Source organism: Fomitopsis serialis (assembly GCF_022376445.1).
Source record: "Fomitopsis serialis strain Sig1Antser10 chromosome Unknown B0H18scaffold_32, whole genome shotgun sequence".
Taxonomy (NCBI): Eukaryota; Fungi; Basidiomycota; class Agaricomycetes; order Polyporales; family Fomitopsidaceae; genus Fomitopsis; species Fomitopsis serialis.
The window spans coordinates 230,527-256,516 of NW_025954992.1; the positions used below are offsets into that span (position 1 = coordinate 230,527).

At 56.8% G+C, this 25,990-nt stretch overlaps 5 protein-coding genes across 5 annotated transcripts; 4 read left to right on the forward strand and 1 right to left on the reverse strand.

Annotated features, from left to right (window-relative positions):
* Window positions 1-313: 313 nt before the first annotated feature.
* Window positions 314-1,187, forward strand: B0H18DRAFT_1006914 (uncharacterized protein). The gene is made up of 3 exons (XM_048028692.1): window positions 314-536; window positions 590-792; window positions 843-1,187. Exons 1-3 carry the CDS (start codon window positions 419-421, stop codon window positions 1,065-1,067), a joined length of 546 nt encoding a protein of 181 aa, XP_047893542.1. The 5' UTR covers window positions 314-418; the 3' UTR covers window positions 1,068-1,187.
* Window positions 1,188-8,915: 7,728 nt separating this feature from the next.
* On the forward strand, window positions 8,916-11,040 carry B0H18DRAFT_1006933 (uncharacterized protein; the record flags this gene model as incomplete). Its single annotated transcript, XM_048028693.1, has 8 exons — window positions 8,916-8,936; window positions 9,052-9,244; window positions 9,291-9,475; window positions 9,541-9,562; window positions 9,691-9,980; window positions 10,042-10,443; window positions 10,496-10,584; window positions 10,639-11,040. 8 exons carry the CDS (start codon window positions 8,916-8,918, stop codon window positions 10,796-10,798), a joined length of 1,362 nt encoding a protein of 453 aa, XP_047893543.1. The 3' UTR covers window positions 10,799-11,040.
* Window positions 11,041-11,503: 463 nt separating this feature from the next.
* On the reverse strand, window positions 11,504-19,299 carry B0H18DRAFT_1085114 (modular protein with glycoside hydrolase family 13 and glycosyltransferase family 5 domains; the record flags this gene model as incomplete). The annotated part of the gene is made up of 21 exons (XM_048031874.1): window positions 11,504-11,689; window positions 11,745-12,074; window positions 12,131-12,173; window positions 12,224-12,296; window positions 12,348-12,552; window positions 12,603-13,322; window positions 13,381-14,094; window positions 14,151-14,436; window positions 14,494-15,317; window positions 15,344-15,515; window positions 15,542-15,880; window positions 15,910-16,120; window positions 16,186-16,229; window positions 16,268-16,452; window positions 16,507-17,451; window positions 17,631-18,024; window positions 18,074-18,365; window positions 18,696-18,700; window positions 18,735-18,849; window positions 18,898-18,913; window positions 18,955-19,299. The coding sequence occupies 21 exons, from the start codon at window positions 19,297-19,299 to the stop codon at window positions 11,504-11,506; spliced, it is 6,444 nt and encodes a 2,147-aa protein (XP_047893544.1).
* B0H18DRAFT_353237 (uncharacterized protein) lies at window positions 19,136-20,478 on the forward strand. Its single transcript, XM_048037713.1, has 2 exons — window positions 19,136-20,352; window positions 20,446-20,478. The coding sequence occupies exon 1, from the start codon at window positions 19,298-19,300 to the stop codon at window positions 20,276-20,278; it is 981 nt and encodes a 326-aa protein (XP_047893545.1). The 5' UTR covers window positions 19,136-19,297; the 3' UTR covers window positions 20,279-20,352; window positions 20,446-20,478.
* Window positions 20,479-22,038: 1,560 nt separating this feature from the next.
* Window positions 22,039-25,843, forward strand: B0H18DRAFT_876670 (uncharacterized protein; the record flags this gene model as incomplete). Its single annotated transcript, XM_048040499.1, has 6 exons — window positions 22,039-23,539; window positions 23,588-24,778; window positions 24,846-25,076; window positions 25,132-25,389; window positions 25,440-25,634; window positions 25,686-25,843. 6 exons carry the CDS (start codon window positions 22,039-22,041, stop codon window positions 25,841-25,843), a joined length of 3,534 nt encoding a protein of 1,177 aa, XP_047893546.1.
* Window positions 25,844-25,990: the final 147 nt, after the last annotated feature.

Below are 25,990 nucleotides of genomic sequence, written 5' to 3' on the forward strand. Positions count from 1 at the left end.
CCGACTCTGGGTACAGCACAGGCTACGGCGGGGTAAGACGTAGCTTTCCCAAGCGGCCCTAGTGTTGTCAGCAAGCCTGAGGGACGGTGGACAGGACAGGCGGCGAAGACAGGCGGGACTCGCGCAGGCTCAAAAAAGGCATCCTGCCAACAAATGGGAGCACAGAGTAGCCGTCGGCTTGGTCAGACCGGCAAGCTCACGACTCGCACTGCTGATCGGGGGACGTCCGACTCAAGGACGCGCCGGTTGGACCCTTGTCCACGCTCTCCCGAGCTCTACGGCAACGGGCTCTGCGGAGCTGCCCGGGCTGCGAAAGTAGCTATATGCGCACCGGGGTATAAAACAGCACGGACAGACGGCCCGTTCACCCTCGCCCAAACTCGCAAGCTCGGTCACTCACCATACGTGCACATCCGCGATGGCTAGACGCGTCGTTCTCGTCTGTCCAGTCGACTCGTCTCGCCGAAAGCCTCGTTATTCCTCCACACTCTCCGAGAGGAGGGGGCTCTTGCGCTCCGTCCTTACCGAAGGGCTGCGTATGTGCGAGTCCCTGCCAATTCGTTTGCGCGACTGACCTGCGTGTCTCCAGGAGAGATCACGAAGAATCCCCGCGTGCGTATGCGCTACAACGAGCACGACTTTTGGGAGCACGTCGTGCGCCGGCTCCACTACAAACTCGTCGGCTGGCCGCCGTCGACTCCCTTCACGAACCTGAGCAATCTCAAGGGCGGTCGCCGTCCCGTCGAGGAGCTGCTCCAGCTCTGGAGCAAGGGGACCCTCACCTTCATGCACGTCAGTTCACCCGACGAGATCGCCGACTCAAACCGCGCACCGTTCGACAGCGGGCCTGCCGGTGCGACCTCAAGAGCCACAGAAACCCGCTGACGGCGTCCGGGAAGCCGCGCCGTTGCCGCCACCGAGGCGCAATCACGCCGCTCTATGTTCACGAAGCCGTCGATGCGCGCATGGACACCGAGATCGAGGAAGTTGAGGCGGAGGCGGGCGGCAGACGGGTAGCGCAGGGTGAGCTTGCGGAGGACCCTATCGGTGATGCAGACGGCTGGTAGTAGATTCCGTCGCGTACATCAGAATTGATTGTGATTTGTCGAAGACGTGCAAGCGGGAGGACGGCGGCAGAGCGAGACAGAATTGCCGCAAGTGACGGTCAGAGCGAAGCCTCTGGCGCCAGAGCCCGAGATTCAGATCGACGCGACGCGGCGACTTGGGCGCTCGGTAGAAGCCCGGATTGGGCAGGTGCCTCCTCCTCGCCACAATCCTCAGCTCTGCGCGCGCACATTCATCCTAGGTAAACAATCGTACGTGCGCGAGTACTGACATATGCACTAGTTCATACGTGCAGTCGCCGCAAGCCTTGAACATTTTTGCTGTAGGAATGCTGAGGTAATCTGCATGATCGAGACAGACTTCCAGCCCGCCGGTTGATCGCATAAACGAGGGTTGCATCGGAGGCGTTCGAGATGATCTCCCAAAGGAAGATCTCCTTGTTCGAGTAGATGAAGGTGTCTGCAAAACGTGTTTGAGGCAATGCACATTGTGAGATGACTTCTCATAGTGTGCTCCGTCCAAGGGCCAAGGGAAGATGAACAGATCTCCGAATTTTGTTCCAACACCCTGGGAATGTGTGCTGTACAGGACAGGCTCTATCTCAAAGAGCAGGCACTGTTTGAAGTACAACCTGTCTTGTACAGACCAGGTTCCCAATGCTTGAGTTGAGAAGCCACGGACAGAGGGTGTACACACCTGCCAGTGAGGATGAAGCCCAAGTACATGATGAGTCATTGTGAGCGTAAGCGTCTTGATCCGCTGTCAAGAGAAGTCTTGGTGAGACCGGAACTTTGGAGTAGCAGCCAATCACTGCCCATCAGACATTGTTTCGGAATTTGCCAGGATCCGGAACATGCCATATTTTATTTTCTCATGGGAGTTGTCAGAGGACTCTTCCGTCTCGTCCTCACTTCATACCCATCATGCCATATCTCATCCCCTCACTCAAGAACCACTGAACAGTAGTTTCCTGGCTCTCTCGTGTATGTGAAGCTCTCTGACAGACCCAAGGCCCCGCGCGATGATGCAAGTAACCTCAAAGGCCAACAATACAACGAAGCAGCTAGGCAAGTCTAAAGACTTTGCCCCTGCATGCACTGCAGGCCCAGCTGGTAAGCCCGGACACTACATTCAACTCGCTCATCACACTCACAACCTACCTCTCAGCATGCATCCGTCATCTCGACACGCACATTCGATGTTCCACGCCGGACTCGTACCGACGTGCTGGGAACGTACACGTCGGTCTCGTGCACTGGCGTGGTCGTTGGACTCTGGAGGGGCGGAACAAGAATGGATACTACTGTTCAGACAGATACGCGGTGATTGCACGCGATCACGGTCCAGTCGGTGAGTCCGCATTCACTTCGCGGCATATTCGGAAGCACTCTAACGGGTCGGACAGGTAACTTGCGTTCGCGGAAGCCTCTGAATGATCGCGGAAGATCGCAACGGGCCGGCTCGCACGGACCGTCAAGATGACCTCCGACTGCCTCATTGAGGCGGCGTGAACGATCTTTGGCGTTCGCCCGGTCTCATTGTCTACGACACACAGAGCACCCGACGCCCGCGACAAGACTCGAGTCTCCATGGCCTACGCTGGACAGCGCTCTCGGATGCCTACCTTCCGCCGGACGGCTCGCACCTGGAGACGACACGACGTGCCGTGCTTCGCATACCACCCGGACAGTCAAGAGACGACATCCTCGCGCTCGGACACGTCGAGCCAGTGCAGAAGTGGGCCATCAGTCTATTTCTCCCGCCGGTAATTCTCGCCCGGCGGTTTCGCACTTTTTTTTTTCCCAGACCCGGAGCGTCAAGTCCATGCGCACTGAGGCTACGTACCTAGAGCGGACACGCTAGTCCTTCGCGCGACGTGTTCTCTCGACGCGTGGTCTCCCCTCCGGGGGACAAGCACACCGGAACGCAGCCCTCCCGCCGGACTGCTCGCAGACTATGTCCAGCTAGCAGACGAGGGTTCGGTGCGTCGATGTCCGGGGCTTGCACTCATCGTAGTACTCGTCCGAGGCTGCGGTTTTGCAAGACAAGCCCGAGTGAGTCGTGGACTTGGTCGACGCACACACGCCGGAATATCGACGGTGCACCTCCAGCCTGTAGATGACGGCTCGGTCCGTCGGAATCCGGCGAGCGCGTGCACCCATCATCTCCGTTTGACAGGCCGTACTCCTGGACTTGACGCGCCACACTCTGGTCGCGTACCGCCAGCGTCCGTGTGGCAGTCGTCTCGTCCCCGTGCCCGTTCTCGGACGCGGTCTGCCAGCGAGGTTGTCCGTCCAACCGGGGCATGGAACGGGAGCCTGTGTCCTGGAGTGAGCGAAGCAAGGTAAGCAGGTTGTGCACGGACGGTGGAAGTAGCTCCCGCGCACGTGACAGATTCCTGCTCGTTGACAGAATTGACGTCCGATTTGGGGCGGACGTGTGGTCCTGGAGCTCGGTGGACAGGCTTGCCGTTCGGTCATGCGACGGGGGCCAGCGACGGGTCTGCCATCGTTGGCGAAATCAAGCGAGGTGGCGATGTGTGAGGGCATCGAGGGAAATGCGTTCGCGGGGGGGTCGGAGACACGGCGGATCGTGTTCTGGGCGAGACGGAGACGACAAACGGGATGTACTGCTCTCGGGGAGAAGGGGTTTCCATGTTCGTAGCGACTGACATTCAGGCGGTCGAGAGGACGGCCGGGGTGGGATGGAGTCTGGAGAGCGGGATGGCGTAGTTCGAGTGTAGGACGAGGTACTTACAGGCAGCCAGTAGTGTACGATGCGACGCTTTGAGTACGAAGGACGCGGTAGCTGCGTCGACAGAGTGCTGTCCGGGAACGGGGTGCATGTCCCGCGATCCCGGCGTGCCTGTGTGTCCGGCAGCCCTGCGACTCCCTCTGTGTCCCGAAACTGAGCCTATCTCTGCGATTCTGCTCGGACAGTGTGCGCGAGACTCTGCACAGGCAGAGGACGGCGCGTCCACCGGAGTGCGACGCGCCGTGACGTCAGCCGCGCTTCCCTGCCACCTGTCACCGCACGTCGCTGAGTTGCCGGGGGATGCGTGTGCGTCAGCGATGTGCAAACGCTTCGTTCCTGGCCATCGGGGATGCGAGCAGACGTGGCCCGTGGGTTGGGATTTGAACACAGATGAGTTGCGAAGCCACGCACAGCTCCCGCTTCGCTTCGCCGTGCGCACAAACAACGCGTACACACCACGTCTTCCCCACGTGTCGCCCGCTCGACCTCTCACATCCTCCACACGTTCTGCAACATCCATCCTGCGACGCACCTTGATCGCCGCTGTCCTGCTGCGCTCAATGGTCTGACGGACCACCAGCCCGCTCCAATCGCGTACATAAGTGCGCGCGAATCACACCCAGAAGCATCTTGCTTCCTATCCGCACCTCTTCTTCACCTCACCGCCGACTCTACCTGATCTATTTGCCTGCCTGGTGACTGCCAGTGCTGCGTCTCGATTGTCGTCATGTCTCACAACGCAAAGGTCGTCCTCGTCACAGGGTGCAGCAGGGGAGGCATCGGTTTCGCTCTGTGAGTGTCTCCGTCGCAGTGTGTGGACGTGTGGTACGTTTCATCCAGACAGACCTTCAGTTCCGAGCGAGATGCTTGTGCACGGCGGTAAGAGTGCGGTTCTGCTTGACCGGCAAATGGCGGTTCGACTCTGCCTCATGTCTGCCAAAGCAGAACACACGACTGTGGCGGCGTTTCTACTCCAGTGCAATATGACCTCTCTGGTGTTTTGCAGTTCTGGTGTTGGTCAAGGTTCCGAACGACGAAAGCGGTTCAGACGCCCTACGTGTCGCCTCACAGATGGTGCCTCAGCAGTTTAGGTACTGACAAGTCATCGCAATAATACAGATGCGAGGAGTTCGCCGCGAAGGGATGCAATGTCTACGCCACCGCGCGTAGGCTTGAAGCCATGGAGGGCTTGCACCCCGACATCGGGCGCCTTGCCCTCGATGTGACCAACGACGCGAACGTAGACGCGGTCGTCGCGACCATCATCGAGCGCGAAGGGCGCATCGACATCGTCGTCAACAACGCAGGCTCCATGTGCCACGGTACGTACGCGCATTCGGTCCAGCTCGGGGCGTAAGTGATCCTGAGCACACATGGCGTAGGCCCAACGCTGGACAACTCGATCGAGGACATCGCCGCCGTCTTCGACACGAACACCCTCTCCATCATCCGCGTCTGCAAAGCCGCCGTGCCCCACATGGCCGCGCGCAAGCGGGGGCTCATCGTGAACATAGGCTCCATCGTCGGCGAGATGTGCGTTCCGTCTTTTCCTCCTCCGCACCCAACTCACTTCCTCTCCCAGCCCGACGCCCTGGTCCGGGCCCTACTCCGCCTCCAAAGCCGCCGTCGCCTCCTTCTCCCAGACGCTCTCCATGGAGCTCCGCCCGCTCGGCCTGCACGTCCTGCACTACTCCCCGGGCGCCGTGCGCTCCCTCATCTCCGCGAACGGCGCGCCGCGCGTGCCGCTCCTGCCCGAGAGCCTCTGGGCGGGCTACCGTGACGCCATCCTCGCGCGCGTCTTGGCGAGCGCGAGCGTACGCGGCATGTCGTGCGAGCAGTTCGCGCGCAGCGTCGTGCGGGAGGCGCTGCGGGAGGGCTGGGCGGTCGGGCCGTATAGGGCCGTGATGGTCGCGCCCCCGGCGGCGTTGTATAAGGTGCTCGTGTGGTTGCCGAGGACCTTGGTGTTGCGGATCTTTTGGAAGGTGGTTGGGGGGAAGCCGAAGGGGCAGTGAGTGGGGAGGGTGTGCGATTCTGCTTGTGTGCAATGTATCTGGTGAGTCGTCAGCTCCGTCTTCGGGTCGCTGCTTTTGCGCTCATGCAGCTTCTCATCGCCAGTTCTATTAGTGTTGCGTATATACACATTACTTCGTTGTTACAGGCTATGACCATCACAGCGCAACTGTGGCGTCTGGAGACAACGCGGATACGCCCTTCCGTCTGATATGAGACCGACTACCCATTCCTCATCTCCCCGGCTTTCTCAACCCCGAGGCTCTCTCCGGTGACTACTTCTTATCACAAGCGCGGTGGATCATGTATATATGTGAGTCCATGCCGCGCGCTGCGGCGCATTGCAAGGAATCTTGAAACCGAGGGTTAGGTTGAGTGTCCCGTTGGGGATACAACGTTCCATCACAGGTATACACAGTGTCCGTCCGTATCCTTAAATCTGTGCTGACCCGTGGCGTCATGACAGGCCAGCCCCAGAGTGCCCATTTTCCGACGCACCGAACGGCACCGCGGTATTGCATCGAGATGGGTCCGTTGCTTAACCTGATTCACCGTGGAGTCGAGCCTCGCCTTTGTCTGGTGGTTCAGGCTCGAGGGAACTGACCATCGCCTTTCGCTTCCGTGATGTCAGGGTTTTGCTTGGCGAAAAGCGGCACTCACCGCGTTTGGGACGGGCCTTTTTTTTTTTCGACGGATGTCAGCTCGCTACGCATGTTCTGCAGCACCTGTAGGGTGTGTATCCTGACGCAGTTCCTGCGGTGCGTTTTGTTTGCGCCACGTATGATAGATACCACGACGAAGAGCTCGACGGAACTGTTAAGCGCAACTGGGTGCTATTGTTACCGAATGTGCTGAAGGGTGCGCCCTTTTGAAGCAATGCGACGTCCGCTTCTTCGCCCGCGAGCGTGTCGCCCTCCAGTTTCGATGACTTACTGGTCTAACCCAGGTATCCTGATCCTACTTCAAAGGCGCAGTACGTCCGTCCGCAGTCCATAATTTTATCCCCTGTTCTAAATACACCGCACGTAGACGCGAGTTAGAAAGAGTAGCTCCGGCTTGTGTCGTCGACACTCGAGTCTCAGGCTTCAGCCATCCTGGAGTATTACACACATTTGCTGTTGAAATCCGATGACCGTCTAAGAAGGCGGCACAATGATTAGACGAGACGAAGGGTATAGGATGCATTCCATGGTCTGCCATACGTCGTACATCGTAAGTACATTGATCGAAGCATGGTCATGTACAGGACAACGAGTTGTTGCAATGAAGCAGGGTATCATAGACAAAAGCACGGCAGCTGCGTATAGCACGTAATGCACGCTACACAAGTGACGTGAAAACGCCAAGAGACGACTCGGATGAGTCTCATTCTATTTGAGCACTGTCGGATGACAGGACAGAGAGGGGAGGGGAGCGACGGGGGTTCTTGCGCAAATGCTGAGCTACGAGGAAAGCTTATTAACGCATGATATCGGAGTACACCAAGGGCAGTACCGTACCGTGACAAAGGTTGACCGATTTTGAGGATATTCGTCAGACGATTGGACGAGGGCGCATCAGGCATGGGGTCCGTATGTCAGCGTCACGGAGCTGGTGATGGGCCCATATTCGTTGGACAGCGACATCCAGGCAAAGTTCCGTGAGTTCTGCTTGAACCACTCGCGGTCGTCCTCTGAGCACTCGGCCCCAGCGCGGACGAGGACACTCTCGATAGTGTGGCCGGTGGTGGTGGAGGCTTCCACAAGCTTCCGCAGTAAGGCTGCCTGGACTTCGAACCCCTCGGAGTGCAGTTCCAGGAGCTTCAACCCAGGTGTGGGCCAATTGGATTGCGATGTCTGCTCCGTCAACGTCTGGAGTAGAGTCTCGAAGTCGAACCGCCGCGTGAGTTCGAGGCGCTCGAAATCCTCGGCCAGATATCGTACGTTTTCGAAGGTCAGCGCGCCGGCGGAGTGGTCGAGTCTGAGAGTGTGTAACGAAGGGAATCGTTGCAAAAGTGCTCTGGTCTCTGGGAGACACTCCTCCTCGTTGCCACGGGACTCGTACAGAGCGATCTCGAATGTGTGTAGCCGAGGAGCAGTGAATGCACCAAGAAGCCGGTTGATAGCGCGAGGTAGTGACATACCCTGCACGGTGAGTTCTTCGAGGGCAAGCAGCGAACGAAGTCTGCTGCCGCCTCGTTCTTCATCCTCTTCATCCTCCTCGTCATCCTCTTCATCATCCTCTTCATCATCCTCATCATCGCTCTCCTCGCCACCAAAGTCTGGGAGAAGCTCCAGGTACCGCAGATGCTGCAGGTTCTCCAAGATCCGCACCAGCTTCCGCGAGTTGTTGAGGGGAGCTTCGTCGAAGTAGGTGCGTATGAGGCGAAGTTTCTCTAGTGCGGGAAAATGATTTTTGAACCTCCCGCCATCCGAAATGCACGGTATGTCGGCGAAGGTGGCTGCACAGAGCCGGGGTGCAGTGAATCTGGGATGGAAAACCAACTCAGCGGATGAGTCAGCACCCTCTGCACAAATCAGTGTGATCTCCTCCAGAGAATTTGCGACCCCCCTCCACATGTGTATTGCTGCCTGGGCATTAGATGCATCCTCCAGGTAAAGACAGATGTGCCTCCACCGGGGGAGGTGTGGAATCAGCAGCTCCATGAACAGAGTGGCACAATCAAACTCCTCGTAGGTATTGCAGCTTCCTGCGCACATAGTGATGTCTAGTGGTCGTGTCCCAGAACGTGTTATTGCCAGGTTCACTGATTCGTGCGAAGGAGGATTGTCGAACGCGATGAATATCATTGACCACAGGATCGGGGTGTGATTTGCAATCTCCTTCCACTGGCGACAAACTGCGGAGATAGTGGCCCGGAGCACTACACGGTCTTCCTTGTCGCGGTTGTCCTTGTCATGGTCTTTTGAGTCGGTAATCATCCCATGGATGACTCCGTGCGTAAATATTTCTGTTAGGATGTCGATGGGGAAGTTGGTTAATGTGGTCGGAGCAGGTGCCATGGTGTACTGAGTGTCAGTTGTGAGCTCAGCAAGTCCATTTGGAAAGCATGGTATCTACCCACCTTTCTGCCTGAGGCGAGCGAGATGGACGTCGGTGTCACGGTCGTGAGCTGAAGCCTGAGGCCTGCCAGTGAGCGTGAACCAGAATGCGAAGCGCAGCGCCTGCGCGATCACGTGTGCGCGTCGCTCCGCGTCCTTAAGTATCGGGATTCGGCCTCAGGTCCCCTTGAAACATCCGTCTCGTCCTGGTCAACAAGGACTTGATCCAACCAGACCCACGGAGCGCGTTGCCATCATAGGCGCGGGAGCTGGCGGTTCTTCAGCCGCATTTTGGATCGCGAAAGCCAAAGAGCGGTACGGGCTAGACGTTGAGATGGATCTCTATGAACGTAATGATTATGTTGGGGCCGTAAGTTACTCTTTCACTGGAACCCAGGTTAAGTCTGACAACTATGGTAGGCAGCACTGTTCTACACCCGTACAATAACGCCGACTTGCGACCAATCGAACTGGGGGCATCAATCTTCGTCGAGGTCAACAAGAACATGTGGCGTGCTGTCGACGAGTTCGGTCTCGAAAGGGTATCCTACAAAGACGCAAACACTGTCATGGGAATTTGGGATGGCTCTCAATTCGTCCTCTCTGTACGTGACTCAAATCTCTTAGCTTCCTGTATAATCAACGGTGGCTAACACTCCATGCTTTGCAGACGGGCGGTAGTTTCTACAGTAGTTGGTGGGACAAAGTCAAGATGATATGGCGCTATGGCTACAAAGCCCCGTTGCGCACTCGAGCTATCGTTAAATCCATGGCCGAGTCCATTCAGAAGCTCTACGCACCTGATGCACCGCGCTTTGAGATTTGACATCTCTAGTTGGGGCACTGAATTGGACTTCCCTCACCAGTTGCACCGCGGCCGAGTTTCTCGATGCCGAGGACATCAACCCGCAATGGACGCGCGAGCTTGTGGAAGCCGCAACACGCGTCAACTACGCTCAAAATGTTGACTCCATCCATGCTCTCGAGGGCCTTTGCTCACTTGCAGCTACCGGCGCGTCAAGCGTCAAGGGTGGAAATTTCCAGATATTCGAACAGTTCCTGGAGCGAAGCGGCGCGTCGGTACACCTGAATACGACTGTCATATCTCGCGTACCACGCAGACACTGCGATGTGGCATGTATCTACACTAGGTCTGGCTCCGGTCCCGCAGGCGTATCGGGCGGTTGTGTTGGCGGCACCGTTGCACCAGGCCGCGATCTACATCTCTCCTCCAGGCTTTGCGGAGATCCCTCCACCCCAGCCCTACGTTCGTCTGCATGTCACGTTGCTGACCACTCCGTCTTCGTCGCACAATCCCGCGCGTTTCAACACGAATGATTCCCGAGTCCCCACGTACATTATGACGTCGTACAACGGTGTACGCCAACATGTCAGTCCGGATCCTGACTTCGTCGCCATGGCATTCCATGGGCAGCTGAAGAATGCGGACGGAGAGCTATACCAGGGTGTCCACGGTGAAGAACATGTAGTGAAGATCTTCTCTCGGCAGAGATTGTCGGATGAGTGGTTGGAAGGTATGTTCGGCAAAGTCGGATGGCTACTGAGGAAGGAGGTCAGTGGATCCGCTGCGACTAGTTAGCAGATTGACTAATCTCCTGTTGAAGTGGGATGCATACCCCGTCTTGACTCCCACCACAACCTTCCCGTCGATCAAACTAGCGCGTGGGCTGTACTACGTGAACGCATTCGAACCGTAGGTGTCTGGATGTTCCTGGTATCGTAGGAGTGAGCTCACTGCAAGCATTAGTCTCATATCTACCATGGAGACGGAAACCGTTGCAGCACGTAATGCAGTAGACTTACTCCTGCGAGAAGAGCTCGGCGCGTCCATCTGTCCACCTACCGATCACCAGACGAATGCTTCCATCAGCACTGGCAAGGACTTCGTTCTGGGATGGGATTGCTAGTCTACAAGTGTTGACATCGTCGGTCAAAACAGTGCAGTATGATTTCCAAGTAGAGGTCTAGTTACCGTCGCGTAGAGCAATCTCGTATGCCCTTTACTTCTAAGCAACGTTCAATAGAAACCGTCTCCGGACATCATCAGTCTCCTCGAAAGGTTACGAACCAAAGGCGAGCAGCGCTTCGACAACATACAACCTTTCGAACGTATCACTCAGGCTTGCAGAACTGCAGACGCACCTGATCAATGACCACCGGCCGCGCATCGGCTCACGCTGCTGAGCCTCGAGATGTTATGCGGTATATAGAGATATCTAGTGGTTATGCTGCATTACCGTGGCCGGATATCCAAGAGTATGATACGTGGTGTATAGTGAGTGAGCGTGTGTCGTAACGACGATAAAGAGTACAAGTCCGTCACAAACAACAGTCCCTTTGCTACTAGAGATATACCACCGAAGATAATATGATGTCCATCGCAGATACCAAAGTCTAAGGAACTCATGGGCTCTAGTCGTGATCATGGGCGTGCTGCGATAAGTATAGGCGTTAGAAGAGACCATCTCTCAAGTAGAAGCGAGGAGCACTGACCAAGTTGTTCTTTGCGGTAGAACCAGAAGTAACCGCAGACAATGATAATTTGACAAATCAGACCGAGCCAGAAAGCCCACGACGCCAGTGGTGATGCTGAAGCATCTTATGTCAGACGATCACTCAGCGAAGAAGTCGGTACACATACCTTTCAGACCCTGAGAGAAGCTCCATAATGCGAAATCTGGGAATACATGTCCTGGACCTGTGCCATCTGGCGACAATGCGCGAGCGATCATAGTGACAGAAGCTCCGATGACTTGGGCTGCTGCGAGCGTTGCGCACACGTGCAAACGTGATAGAGTCTAGAATACCGCTCGCGTCAGGTTAAGCAGCAAGTCCGTTCACAATCTTACATACCTGGAGTAAGATCATTCCCAAACCGACTCCCTGGATTGCATCTAGTACACCCAGCCACAACCAAAGGGCGATGGCAGCATAGGGACCGGCATGACCAGCCCACGGCACATAGAGACCGAGCGCAGACGTTCCCCAAAGCATCTGGCACCAACGTGGGGCGCCCAGTCCAACAGCGAAGATGGGAAGTAGCCACGTATGAGTCTTGCTGAGTTGCGTGAGGCCTACCATGAGAATGACCCAGACACCGACGAAGAACCCAATGACGAGCAGAAGGATGTGCCACTTCGGAATATTCTGATTCCACAGGAAAGTCCAGTTCCGTCCGTACGGCTGAGAGCGTATGTTAATCTCTCGGCGCAGGCAAGCAAACTGCAACGTCTACTCACTGCACTAAGCCAGAAATCGCGTAGGATCTCGGATGCGAGGAACCTAAAGCAACGTTTCATTTCGTTTCTCTAGTCGTCAGGCGCAATGCTTACCATAGCACAATCTTACGCCTAAACAGAGTCTTCAAGAAGTGAGGGACCTTGGGCGGTGCTTGACGGTAGTAGTCTACACAACACGTTAGCTGACACCGACAGCCAAACCGTTGGATTGACTCACCTGGCAATCCGTACAGTAACAAGTAGGCGAAGAGCCAGCTTATGACGGCCAGAGGCCAGACGATCAGCGCGACCCACCAAGGCATCAGGTAACCGGAAGAGACGCCGTCAAGCTGATAGCCCCAGTACCAGAGGGCGGCCACCCAGACTTGCTGAGAACCTTGCACGAGACAGGCCCGCATCGTCCACGTCTCTGTCGCAGCACCCTGTACATGACGTGAGTGTTAGAATGAGACGACAGATAGAGGGCACATACCGCTTCTTCTCCGAAGTTCAGCCCGAAGTAAAGGAATCCTGCCGCTGAAGCAACCGCGTATGACCATGTAGCCGCACTGGCTAGATCGTAGTGTAGCCAATGGAGAGGGGCGGCAACAGAGGGCAAGCCGACGAGGAAGAACGCTATGCCAAAAAAGATCCACGGCATTGACAGAACGTAGACTGAGGGCTTAAGGCGGAATAGCGGGTACCACACAGCCGTCGCAGCCAGGAAGACACCGCCAATGACATACAGGTCTAGGCTTGACTGAGTGCTTGATCCCGAGAGCAGCGAGATCTGGAAGCCTGTGGCGCTGAGCATCTGGCCAAGACCAAGCACGATGGTGTAGAGCGGCCAACCGCCGATCTCGCGAGACATAGCGACCTGTAAACCCGACATGACGACAGCATCTTCATTCATGAGAGCCGCACTATAGTCATCCATAGGTGGAAGCCCATCCGCAAAGGAACGTGTGCTTGGGGACGACGGGCGAGAGTGGTCAAACGAAGAGGGAGCAGGCGTTCCCCATATCGAGTCTCGTCGTGACGATCGGATGCTCGCAGCACCAGAGAGTTTGTCATGTTTCACCTTGTCGAAGAACTTCTCCTCGCTCTTTGTTAGGTACTTCTCAATCGAGAGCTCGTGCTTGGAGTTATGGGCGTTCAAGCCTTGCAGCTTCTGCACGAATTCTTGCGCAACACCACCGTCGGCGTCGGTGAACTGCCAAGGAACGAGTCGTCAATAATGTCGAACTACCATGAAAGACTTTGAAACGTACGGATGCAATCGCTTTGTTCAATGGCGAATGCTGCTTCTCATCAACAATGGACGAGATCGACTCCACTGACGACACTCTTGAATGGACTGTGAACGGCCTGCTTGGAGCGGCTTCGAGGAAAGGATCAGGCATGTGCTTCCGATCGCGAGCAATTGTACGATTTGCCCGCTCAAGGAAGTCTCCATAATCTTGTCTTGATCCTCTCTCAAGAGAACCGTGGTCGCTGTCCGAGGCTGAGATATCGGACCTATACGAGCCTCTACGGGATTCCCCAAGGAATCGCGGGGCGACTAGGTGAGGATCGCCGCCTGGGGTCAGGGTATCCTGGCTCCACTGTCCTGGCGAGCCAGGGGAGGACGGTAGTGCAGGACTATCGCTCATACTGCGGCTATCCCAGTCTGGCTGCGAAGGGTAGGCTTGATGCTCCGGATTCCAATCTTCGGTCTCCGCGATTGCGTAGTGCCCACTGAACTGAGTATTTTCCGCGTCTGAAGGTCGCCACGCGTTGTGACCAGCTATCCTACGACTGGTCGTGATGCTGCGTTTGTGGAAGTCTTCCATACGCTGCCGCCATTCAACCACTGGGAAGCGCTGCACTGCAGATCTTGCGCGCAGCATCGCCCGCTCCTCTTCTGTCGACTTCAAGGCCATTTTGATGGTCTTCGTCAGTTGCGACATCATATGCTCTGTGGACATCGACTCCACAGGGAACCACTGACATAGGAACGCCGTTAGACCTTTCGCAGAGAGCTTCAAAACGCGACACTTACCCAACCAGGCATGAGTCCGAGACCGCCGAGACGACTACCAACACCCAAAGCACCCTTTCGACCGAACTCGACTGCGACGAGACCGAATGGCTCATCACGCGAGGGGATCAGTGCGAAGTCAGCACCGCTGAAGAGGTATGGCGGGAGCGCAGTGAATTCTGGCTTTGAGAAAACGCGGTCAGGGTAGAGCTCCATCAAGCGCGCCAACTTCTCAGCAGCAAATCGACCGTAAAGATCAATGACGGGTCCGACACAGATCAGTTGAATCTCAGGACGCTTGTCGAGTCTGTCGTCTCTGTCAGCAACACAAGTATGGATGCGAAGAGGCAGCGCGACGACTCACAGGGAAGGCATAACGTCCGCGATCAGATCCACACCCTTTTGTTTCGACCACCGACCCACGAACACGAACAGAGCGGCGTTCGGGTCTTGCTTGATACCGGCCCACTCTTGCGCTTGCCTCTTGTGTTCTGGCCGTTGCGCTTCCGCAACGTCGTCAATCTGGATGTCACGGACGTTCACAGGGTTCTCGTCCAGCGCGGCGATATCCGTCGGATCCGGGTTAGGCAGCGAGTCGACGTGCTTGAGCGTCCAAAGAGCGGGATACCGAGCCCAACTCCGCTTGCCGTACTTGTCAGACACACCGGCGACACCAATCGACTTTTGATGGGCGCTGACGAAGGAAGCTGCTGCGTGGAGCAAGTTGAACGTATTACCGAACTGAACGTATTTCGTGCAATGCTCCTTGCTGATGTTGAACGCGGAGCAAACCTCCTTCATCTCTTCCTTCGTGCGAAGCGGCCAGAGACCCTGGAACTCCGCGTTGTGCAGTGAGAGACATACGGGGAGCACCTTCGGCAGGAGGTAGATAGCAGCAAGAGCACCGTGGTAGTCGTTGATGTGGTAGATGTCGATGTCAGGGATGCGATGCACGGTGGCAGCAATCGCTTGGTTCCAAGTCGAGTAGAAGATGGCGGAGCTGAGATCGTCCATGCGAGCAGGATACGGGTCAGCCTTCGTCTGAGCGCGGAAGACAGGGCTGTCGAGGATGACGTATGTGATATTGTCGACGACGTGAGTCTCAACCTCGATTAGGTACGGCTCGCCGAAGATGATGACCTCGATAGGTTCCGCGGGTTCGCCTTGGGGATACTCGAGGTCTCCGACCTTAGGAATACCCAGATGAGATCGACGTCGGACATCGCCTTCCCCATAAGACTCGACATGACACCGAGACCACCAATCTTGACCTTCAGCTTCCAATCGATGATTTCGTATTCGAGCGTGGCGATCAGCACTTTGCGGCGTTTGTCCTTCACTTCAGGCCAACCGATGAGATCGTCTGCTTGTGACCAAACATCTTCTCTGTGAGCGGTGTGTGCGGTTCTGACACCTTTTCGGACGACTTGTGGCCCAGGGCGCCGAGGATGGGGAAGTAGTTGCTGTGGTCCTTGTGCGGCTTGACACCCCACTTGTTGTACTTGATGCCGTAGAACGACCAGATGAAGACGCCGACAGCGAGTGAGCAGTCGCGAAAGGAATGGCAGAAGAGCGCGAACGTGATAGCTCCGACAGAGGACTCGCCGATAGGCTCGAGCCACCAGGTCAGCGTAGAGTCATCCACTATCAGATCCCATGCGACGTAGGGGTGCGGAGGCTTGGACATGTTCAGATAGTTGGCTGACAGCGTGTTCGGCGGGAGACGGTCCATGACACCATCCCGTCGACGTCTCCGTAGAAGTAGTTGTCGAAGCCGAACACGTTGAGCTGCACATAGGTAGGCCAGCTATCGGCGATCTTGATGTGCCAGTAGTTGTCGTCCGCCTGAGACATGCGGTAAGGCATGCCAAGATCGTACCCCCACTCGTTGTATGCACCACGGACGAGGAACTGGGGAACACGACGTTGTTTGTCGTAGTTCAGATCCGAATGCACGACCATGCTCGACGTCTGCGCGAGGTAGCACCAATCTGCGTGTCGCCTCGTGATCAGCATCATCGTTTGGCTAGAGACCCTCCTATTTCCGAAGACTCACATTGGACTATGACGTGCTGCCCCTCCCACCAGTTGTCACTGCCGCTAATGAATCCGCGGAGATCGTCGTAGTGTTCTCCCACGACTGCCAGTCAGTCCAGTTCTGCGCGAAGTTGGTGGAATACCGGAACATGTCCGCGCCGTATGCCTTGTGGGTAAATGTGTATTGACCGTCACTGTACTGTATGGCGCCGGCGTCGTAGCTCGCATTATCCCACACGACGATGTTATCCGCTGCGCCCTTGCGGATCAGTAGGTGATCCGTAGCCTAGCGCAGAAAGTGAGTCACACAAATACAATCAACGTGGCAGGGCCAACTTACGTTGGTCGACGCAGTGCCGTCGTTCGTGGTCGGGTTCTTTATGATGATTTCCAACACACCGTCAGGGACGTTCTCCAGCGTTGCCGACCATGACCATGTAGAGACAGATACTCCATAGACCTCGTCAGGAGGCGTCCCAGTGACCGAGCCGCAGGTAGCCGAGCCAAGGGTCGGCGTCGCACCAGTTCCAGAACTCGACATGTTCAGTGAGATGGAGTTCGTCACGCTGGTACAGCTCATCTCCACATTGAACTCGAGGGTGATCGGAATGGAGCTCGAGTTCGACGGCAGCCGCGCGTCGTGCCCAGGCGTGAACTTCGTGAGCGCGGGCGGAGGCGACACCCAATCTGCCTCCAGCACGTACGCCTTGAACCCGAACGGCGGTAAGGTCATGTTCGGGAAGCATCCGAAGTACGGCGCCTTGCTATCGTTATAGAAAGCCTCCGCTGAATCCTGGAGCGGGACGATCTCGTACGGGTAGAAGAGGTTGCGAACCGAGTTTCCGCCCTGATAGGGGCTCTTGATGTACTGGTCACTCGTGCAGTCGAACCCCCACGACGTGGTCGCATTCTGGTTCGTGTAGAACATCCAGACCTTCTCTGACGTGTTCCCGGCTGTCGTTTGATAGTCCTCAAGCAGACTCCGCGAAACGGACCACAAGCCCATCTGGGTCGAGGTGCCGTTGGATCCCGGGCGCTCAATGGAGTACGTCCAGTTCCGCAAGGTAGTGAGATCCCAACCATCCTGCAGTGCGGGGAATTGCGTCCGGAGGTGGAGGTACTGCGAGAAGAGTCGGCGTGTGTCAGCAGTCGGGTCGAAGTGGTCAAGCGCGTTCCAGTCGTCCTTGCAGCCAAGCAAAGAGCGACCCATCGGAAGGTAGTAGTACTGTGATGATCCTAGAGTGTAACATCCATGACGCTTCCATGCGGTGTTGCTGAACATTGCCTGACGACTGTCACGGATGACGTGAGCAATAGCACAGCGAACATACAGACGGCATCACGCACCCGTATAGATAGTTGTTAGCGGTATTATCGTACAGGTAGAAATTCTGTTCTTCTCCGTAGAATAGCTAAATGCGCGTTAAAAATCCATACCGACATATCTGACAAACCGAGACCCACCAGTGGTACACCAGGCATCAGTAGTGTAGTGATGAACGTCGCCAAGACACTGCGCTCCGTCCCGTTTTCTATACTCGGCCACCGGAATACATCGAAGTTGCTCGTCCCATACAGATGGCGAGGATCCACGTTATGGCTGCCCGGGTTGACCATGTCGTCGTCGACGAAAAGCTCATCCCACGCAGTCACGAAGTCCTTGGAGACATCGTAAGCGTCCTCTAGATCACCGTCCATACCAAGGAAGCGGGTCAGGCCGCGGTAGATGGAGTACTGGAAGGCGGCGCCATCGAGACCCTCTTGACCCTGCTCACGTAGGAAGTACTGATTTTGCGACTCGGTCATGTTGGCCGCGACATCGTATTCCGGCCGTTCAGTGGGTGTACGACCACGACCGCTGAAGTGATGCTGAGCCAACGCGCATATACCGAACAAACTCCACTTACTAATAGAGCGCTCCGAAGTAGTCACCACCCGTCACTTCGCCCACAATGAGGAAGTTGTCCTTGCCAAGGGCCGCTGCGCAGCTCCTCGTCGTCGATGTCCACTGGACCAAACCATCGACTGTCATCTGGGTAGACTTGTCTATACGGATGCCGTCAAAGTCCAGAGCTTGGATTGCCATGCAGGAGAAGGTGGTGAGCTTCGCCATGACATCGGGATTCCACTCTCGCAGACGATCTTGCACGGACGCGAACTTCGAGAGCTGACGCTGCCAATCGGATGGACACCGAAAGCCTCCATGTCGCCATACTGGTCGAACTCGGACGCAAGCAACCGCCGTTATAGTCGATGTCCACTATCGCTCCATCATCGCCCCAGAACACGGGCATTTGGCAGAGTTATTGTATTCATTGCTGAACTGCAGACGACATTGAGCACTGCCAACCAAATATCCGACGAAGCGACTACCGTGAAATCGACATAGCGCTGAAGTTCCAGGGTGCGTAGGCCGGGTCAAGCCAAGTAGCCTCGTACTCCTCGATGTTGAACGGCGCCGAACGTTTGTATACCTGGCCGGTGGTTCGGCAGTCAGCGCCTGCGCCGGAAAGCGAATAGTACAAGGACGCACCCTTTAAAGCCGACAAGATTGTTCATCGTGCCGACGGTGAAGTCCAGATAATGTACATGTTCCGTTTGTGAATCTCGTCGATAGCATTCTGCCAAGTCGCGACCGAGCCGAAATGGGGGTCGACAACGGAGAGGTCGAGGGGCGAATAACCTGTCGAGATGAGGGGGACAGCACGCATAGAGCAACGCGGAAACTCACTGTCGGCCTCCCATATCTCGTTCAACCACGCCGTGCCAGAGATGTAGATCGCTTTACACCCATGCCCTGGAGATAGTCCAGCCTATTTACCATACCCGCAAGATCACCGCCCGCGCGCAGTTGCGTTTCCCGCCAGTCCCACTCGTACACGGATTTGAAGAAGTCGTTGTTTGTGGGGTCTCCATCGGCGAACTTGTCGAGGAGAATGGTGTAGAAGGGGAAAGCGCGCCAGTTCGAGGGCGAGGCCGTGTAGCTATCGCGCTTGGGATAGTAATAATCCAAGACGTTTGTGGCAGTTTTGTTCTGGTTAATGTTGTAGTCCGCAATATCCTCCCGGTATGGTGATGCTGTGCCCAGATGGGCGAGAGTGAGGAGCGACAGCAGCGCTGTGCGCACCCACATGGTGGAAAGACGAGACGAGTCTGTGCTGGTGAACCTGATATGCTATGGTACGGGGCGAGAGAACCGAGCGAGAACCGTGGTAGTAAACGTCCTGAAAGAGGGAAGAGGGTGGAAAGAAACGAAAGGGAGGAGAGCCGGGGAGGCTATTACGGCGGGACGTGCAGGAGGAGGGAGGATGTTGGGACACGAAGCCGAACAGGCGCTGGAGAGAGCCCAGAAATCGCCGCCTCGTTTTATTTGGCCGTTCTCGCGCCGGCAGCCAGACGCCGGCCGCGGCGGAGGCGGCCTCAACCTCCCGTCCTACGCCCACCTTGCTCGCCTCCCAGCCTCGTTCACCAGCAGCTCTGGTGCGCACACAGCCCACAGCTGCTGCTGCAACCCGGCCCCGCCGTCCGCCCCCGCCGCCCTGCGCAGTGCGCTGCGGCCATGCATCCCCGCCCTGGCTGACCAAGACGCCTTCCGGAATCGGAATCACAGCGTCGGCTACGCGACGACGTCCCTGATCGAGTCTGCCCAGCCTTCAGCCACAGCCGCGGAGTGTGAGCCCTTCCTTTTAGGGCAGCACCCACCTCGGCGCCTCCCTTCATTGAGGGGCCCATCTCGGCCTAAACTTCTTGCAAAGGCACTTGCCCCAAGCCGTCGGCCGCTCCTCGAGGAACTGCCCTGTCTCAGACCACACAAAAGCGTCCGCGACAGAGCTCTCATTCACGAATGCGCACCAGCAGCATCATTTTCTGCGTGCATATCTAGCGCAAGCTTACCACTTCTCTTGATGGCCTGGCCGTGGAAGATGATAGCGTTTGCGGCGCGGCGGCAGCGACCAACCTCCATGCACCATGAGTGCCACCACGGCGCTGACATCAAGCTGACATCGACACGCAAATTCCACACTGCCTTGGCGCACCACCGCGACATGTCGAATCTTCGGAGTCCACGCCAATCCACAGAACAGGTGTCGACGTCGACACGCGACGAATGATGCCCTCACTGTCTTACTCTGTGCATGAGAAGTCGACCCAGCTCATCGGAGTCGTCCGACTTGAAGGTCAGAAGGTCAGACTCTGGCATAGGCATTTGCGTTCTCATCATATCTGCATCCCAGGTTGTGGTGCCGGGTATACCGTACTTCACCATTCGAACCATCAGAAAGCGGCCAAGCTGGAAACCATCTCTCCACAAAGAGGAGATAACGGACCCCGGATGTTGTCGTTGCACCTGTGCGCTCTGCAAGTACAGCGAGTATTCCAGTAAGCTATGTCGTGATCACCCCTCTTACGTATACAATCCCAGTAACGACGAAGTTCGCAGGAAGTCCCGTCACAATAAGTAGCAGCACTGCGAACTTTTATGAACTGCCGTGCTCGGCCTCACACAGTCCGTCCGAGTTGTATCTTGACTGACACATCAGTCCAGGAACGAGCGGCTTTCCGCCTGTCCATCCGTGCTTGCACCGGTAAGTCGGACGGCATGCGTCCACCCCAACAGCGCCATATACAACAACAGCTCCTCCCAAGTAGTATAGCTATCGTTGATTCAACCACTGAAAATCTGACGTCCCACTCTGCAATGCATAAGTCATCACAGCGAGCTATTCTTACTTACAGGCTGTTGCAACGCGATGTCTCAAGAACAGCGCGCTCTCATTGTGCTGTTGGCATTTGACAAAGGGATCACCGCACATCTATATCATCCACGAATGACCGAATTCATGAAGCTACACTGAGAGAGGCGCCAAGACCGCCGTCACCTAAAGATACTTGTGTCGCCAGAGCGAGATGCGAGAACAAATTCACCCGATTGCAGACGATCTCAATGTCCCTGGTTGTCCCATATGAGATCCAGCTTCTGAGCTTGCGGCGTCCACTGGCACCTCGCCTTCCTCCTCACGTGTAGAACGCGCGCGACGCCGGTGAGTCAAGTGCGCGCGCCGCGCAAGCACAAGGATCACCATCATCATTTGAGCGAGGCGACCATCCCTTTCAATCAGCATTCACAAGTGTACAGGCGGCATCCGTTCGCTCACCAGTGACCACCACGTACGTACACCGTACACTGGACACGCACCGTGATCCTCGGTCATACGCGTACAACGAGCTGCGCCAGAGCTGGTAAACATGGCGAGCAACGCGTCATCATCCATAGCATCCATCGGCCATGCTCGGGAACGATGCCATTAGAGCTGATACAACCGTCACCTGCGGCTTCTTGGTATCATTCGAGCGCCGTTGCACGCTGGCTGCAGCGCTATGAGACTGTTGGGGGCGGAATTGGTGATTACAGTAGTTGGGATTGGGTTGCATCGACCACGGCTACGAGTCCGGACGAGCAGGGGTTGCCTACACTGTCGTCCGATTAGCAGTTTTGTGTGCCCGAGAACAAGGAGCATGAAGGGAGAAGCAGGGGAGATCATGATCAGGGCGGGCTGAAGCGCGTCGCCGCCGAAAGCGGGAGATCCATCTCTCACGCGAACGCGGGCGTCGCGCTCAACCCAGCCTCGACTGGCAGTCCTTTGTTCACCTCCTCCCCCTCTTTCGCCTTTCTGCTACTCGGGGCGTCCTGCGTACGGCCCTCAGCCCGCCACACACGCTGTGCAGCCAGTGTTGACGTCGACGTAGGCGCCACAAGGGTTACTACGCGACCATCCCGCCCCGCCCGGGCTAGCAGCACGCCCATCAGTTCTGCCGTGCGCTGACCACCTGCAGAGGCCTATCATTCTATTCGTGCAACCCTCGAGCCAACATGGCAGCGGTCGTTGGTAATGGCACCTTCCAGCCGTTTGACGACCTTTCGCAGCCGCCCTCGCACTCCTCATCTCCGAACTCACCCACCTTCTCAGCTCACAGCCAGTCTCGCACGACCAATGGTTCTTCCTTCCTCGAGCCTCCGCCGGGCACGTCCTTCTCGGACTTCTTGGGTACCTGGGATGATGCATTGGTTGCACGCTGGCTCTCAGACATCAAGTGCGGGCACCTGGCGAGTACTTTCAGCGCGAACGACATCCGCGGAGATGTTTTGCTTGAGTTGGATCAGGTCATCCTAAAGGAGATGGGTATGACCAGCGTAGGAGACCGCCTGCGCGTCCTCAACGGCGTCAAGTCCCTCAGGCAGCGCTGCTCGTCCGCCAATGCCGCTCTGGTATCAATCACGAACCGTCCGCGCGTATCCGAGCTCGGTCGGTCGAATAGCTTGAACGGCGACGGCAGCTCGTTCCCGGGTAGGGCGCTGGGTCATCGCCGCCTCGACAGCGGGCGGCCCGCCCCGCTGCACCTCACGCCCGCGGGGGGTTCACCGGACCCGAGTCTGCCACGGATTATCCGCGATGGCTCAGAGTCATCGGGCTCGACGCAGCCCGCGAATAGCTCCTCGTCGTCGCGGTACGTGAATGGCATTCGTCCCCTGCCACAGCAGCCTGGCAGCGGGTCTTCCACGCACAGTACTCCTACTACCTCCCACAGCGTGCGCGCGAACCTACCTCCGCTCCCACCACCGCCGCGCGGCCAACCGCCATTGCCGCCCAACCCGCGGACACCGCATAACCTGCAGCCGCCACCCAGTGTCCTGTCTGGCCGACGGACTCCCATCCCATCTGATGGCTCACCATACTCACCGCATACAAGCAATCTGCTCACGCCGTCGTCAGGGTCGCAGGGTGCTCGAACACCTCTCCGGTCTCAGTCCCCCCAGCTGCCATTCCCGTCCATGGCCTCGAACCGCAACAACGCCCAGAACAACGCTCATAACCGCAGTGGCTCGCTCAACAATCCACAGCCTGCGCCCCCGGTCAAGCTCCCTCCCCGGCCATCGACAGGAAGCAACACGCATCCGTATGCTCAGAACGGGGCCCCGGCTAGTCTATCACCTATTGCCGAGTCCTACAACTCTCAACGGAACAATATGGCCTCCAGTACACCCTCTCCTCCCACAGGTCCGTACAACAGGAACGGAATTGTGGGTCCTATACGTCCGAACACACCCCAGAACAACGGGTCGTATAGCACGCCTTCCCTTGATGATCTCAGGCGCAAATTGGTGAAGTTCGCGCTGCCGGACGAGGGCAAGTCTGCGACGATCAACGTCGCTGATTGCGCGGGAGGCGTCGAGGTGCTCATCAAGGCGTTGAAGAAGTTCAACAAGCTGGGCTCACGGGCGGATGGCGAGAGTGAACGTGTCGAGACGGAGGATGGGGGCTTGAGCGTTGACGGTTGGGGCGTGTATCTGAATGGCGGCGAAGACGTATCTGGTAGGTTTCCAGATTTGGCCGTTAATACGGATACCAACTACAGTACAGGTTCTACAAGTTCGCCTCTGACTGAGGCGCAGCTACTCTCCATTTGCCACGCACCGCCAGATGACCCATCCCGCGAGAACGGCTTGACTCTCCGGTTGATTGGGAGGAGAGGCCACTCACCTTCATCAAGATCTGGAAGTCCCGCAGTCGGCGCGCGGGGCAACGACGACGACGAATTCCTTGCGCCCAATCGCATGCCCATGTCCACGAAAGCTACCAAACGCGCTAGCTCGATCAGCATCCTCAGCGGTCTCGGTGTTCCCAACCCCGAGAAGGCCCTCGAGCCAGACGCCTCGACGTCAACGCCGACGCAGAGTCCCACAGAGACACCCGCCACTGGCCAGCGGCCAGCGGCCAAGTTGCGCAACTTCTTCGGACAGCGTCCGCCCAGCGAGCTCATCACGACGCACCTGCCGGAATACTTCCCGAACGCAGACAAGAAGGTGCTCGAGCGCACGCGGCGGCAGAGTATGATGCGTATGGGAATGCCGTACAAGCGCGATAGCGTAGCGTCCTGGAACGCGCCGCAGTCGCGGTACAGTGTCAGTACGATGGGGTCGCAGCGCGGGTCCGCAAGGCTGTCTACCGCGAGTGCGTCGCCTATGATCCCGGACAGGACGCAGTCCGCTCTCCCTCCTGCCCCGGAGCCCAAGAGTCGCAACGTACCCCCTCGGTTGTCACTGTCCACTGACGATGGCAGCGCCATTGACCTCGAGACCGACGAGTCGTACAAGCGGCTTTCCAGTCCGCACATTCTCCCCCCGGTCACCTTCCCATCCGAGTCCTTGTCAGAGTCGCTGAATCTTGACGCTAGTCAGCCAGAAAACCGGCGCCAGTCGAGGACGCTCTCCACTGCGTCGAAGCGGATGAGCTATATTACCGAGCTGCGAAGCAAGCGTGATCGCTCGGACACGGCGAGTCTCATGACTGTCGATGAGATTACGGCCTCCGTCGAAAGCAGGCGCGAGAGCACTCTGCGGCCTGACAGCGATGGCTCGGATGAGTGGACCCAGGTAGATGCGGAGGATGATGCGGAGAAAAGGAGTATCATGGACAGGAGGACGAGGAAGAAGAGGAGGAAGAGGAGGAGGAGAGAGGAAGAGACCGAGGAGGAGGACAATGGGACTATCGAGGATGGAGCTGCTCTGAGCGACGAGGAAGAGACTGGCAAGACGACGATTTCTGCTACACGTACGTCCTTTTGTTGCACTAACTTGACATTGAATGAGGTTGCTGACTATGCTGACCTTTGTTCCAGGTGAGAGGACCATCAAGTGGATCAAAGGTGCCTTAATCGGCGCGGGATCATTCGGCAAGGTCTATCTCGGCATGGATGCGTCCACTGGCTTGCTCATGGCGGTGAAGCAAGTCGAACTTCCGACCGGTTCTGCGCCGAACGAGGAACGTAAAAAGAGTATGCTGAGTGCTCTCGAACGTGAAATCGAGCTCTTGCAAGAGCTGCAGCATGAGAACATCGTGCAATATTTATGTGCGTTGTCATCTGCTCGCCGGAATGCCGTCCCGCTGATTCTCCGTTCGACCAGCCTCCTGCATTGACGATGATCACCTCAACATTTTCCTCGAATATGTCCCGGGTGGATCCGTTACTTCTGTCCTTCGGAATTATGGCGCGTTCGAGGAGCCGCTTGTTCGCAACTGGGTCCGGCAGATCCTCTTGGGCCTCAACTACCTTCATGAGCGAGATATTATCCATCGGGATATCAAAGGTGCCAACATGCTTGTAGATAACAAGGGTGGTATCAAGATTTCCGACTTCGGTATCTCCAAGAAAGTAGAGGACAGTGAGTGGATCTCTTGTCGTGACACTCCGACTCATCAACATTTATGTCAGATCTTCTCCCTGGTCACCGGGCACACCGGCCGTCCCTGCAGGGCTCCGTGTTTTGGATGGCGCCGGAAGTAGTCAAGCAGACCGCTTACACACAGAAAGCTGACATCTGGAGTGTCGGTTGTCTCGTTGTCGAGATGTTGACGGGCGAACATCCTTGGGCGCAGCTGACACAGATGCAAGCAATCTTCAAGGTATGTTGCGCTTTCTGAATTCAGTGCAAGCTCATATTCACTTCGCTCACCCCAGATCGGCTCTTCGCAAAACCGACTATCCCAGCGGACATCTCCCCCGAGGCTGAGAACTTCCTGCAATTGACCTTCGAACTGAACCACGAGGCCCGCCCATCCGCTGCCGAACTGCTGAAACACCCCTGGGTCGCGAATCAGTCGCTGCTTGGCCATTGACCGGTGTATCGTCCTGTCGTTTCCCTTAGCCCGCTCGCTCTCGTCTACTCGTCTGTATACATTCACGTATTATCCTGATGTGACATGGGGACTATATATGCTTTGCACAGATTCTTCGCCCTACTTACACATCGTGTTTTCTGGTGT

Bases quoted from the DNA above. Each gene is read 5' to 3' on its own strand.
- B0H18DRAFT_1006914 (XM_048028692.1), top strand. From the start codon at position 419: ATGGCTAGACGCGTCGTTCTCGTCTGTCCAGTCGACTCGTCTCGCCGA. The intron at 537-589 runs GTATGTGCGAGT...GCGTGTCTCCAG, and splicing joins CGTCCTTACCGAAGGGCTGC to GAGAGATCACGAAGAATCCC. The intron at 793-842 runs GTCAGTTCACCC...ACCGTTCGACAG, and splicing joins GGACCCTCACCTTCATGCAC to CGGGCCTGCCGGTGCGACCT.
- B0H18DRAFT_353237 (XM_048037713.1), top strand. From the start codon at position 19,298: ATGGTGGAAAGACGAGACGAGTCTGTGCTGGTGAACCTGATATGCTAT.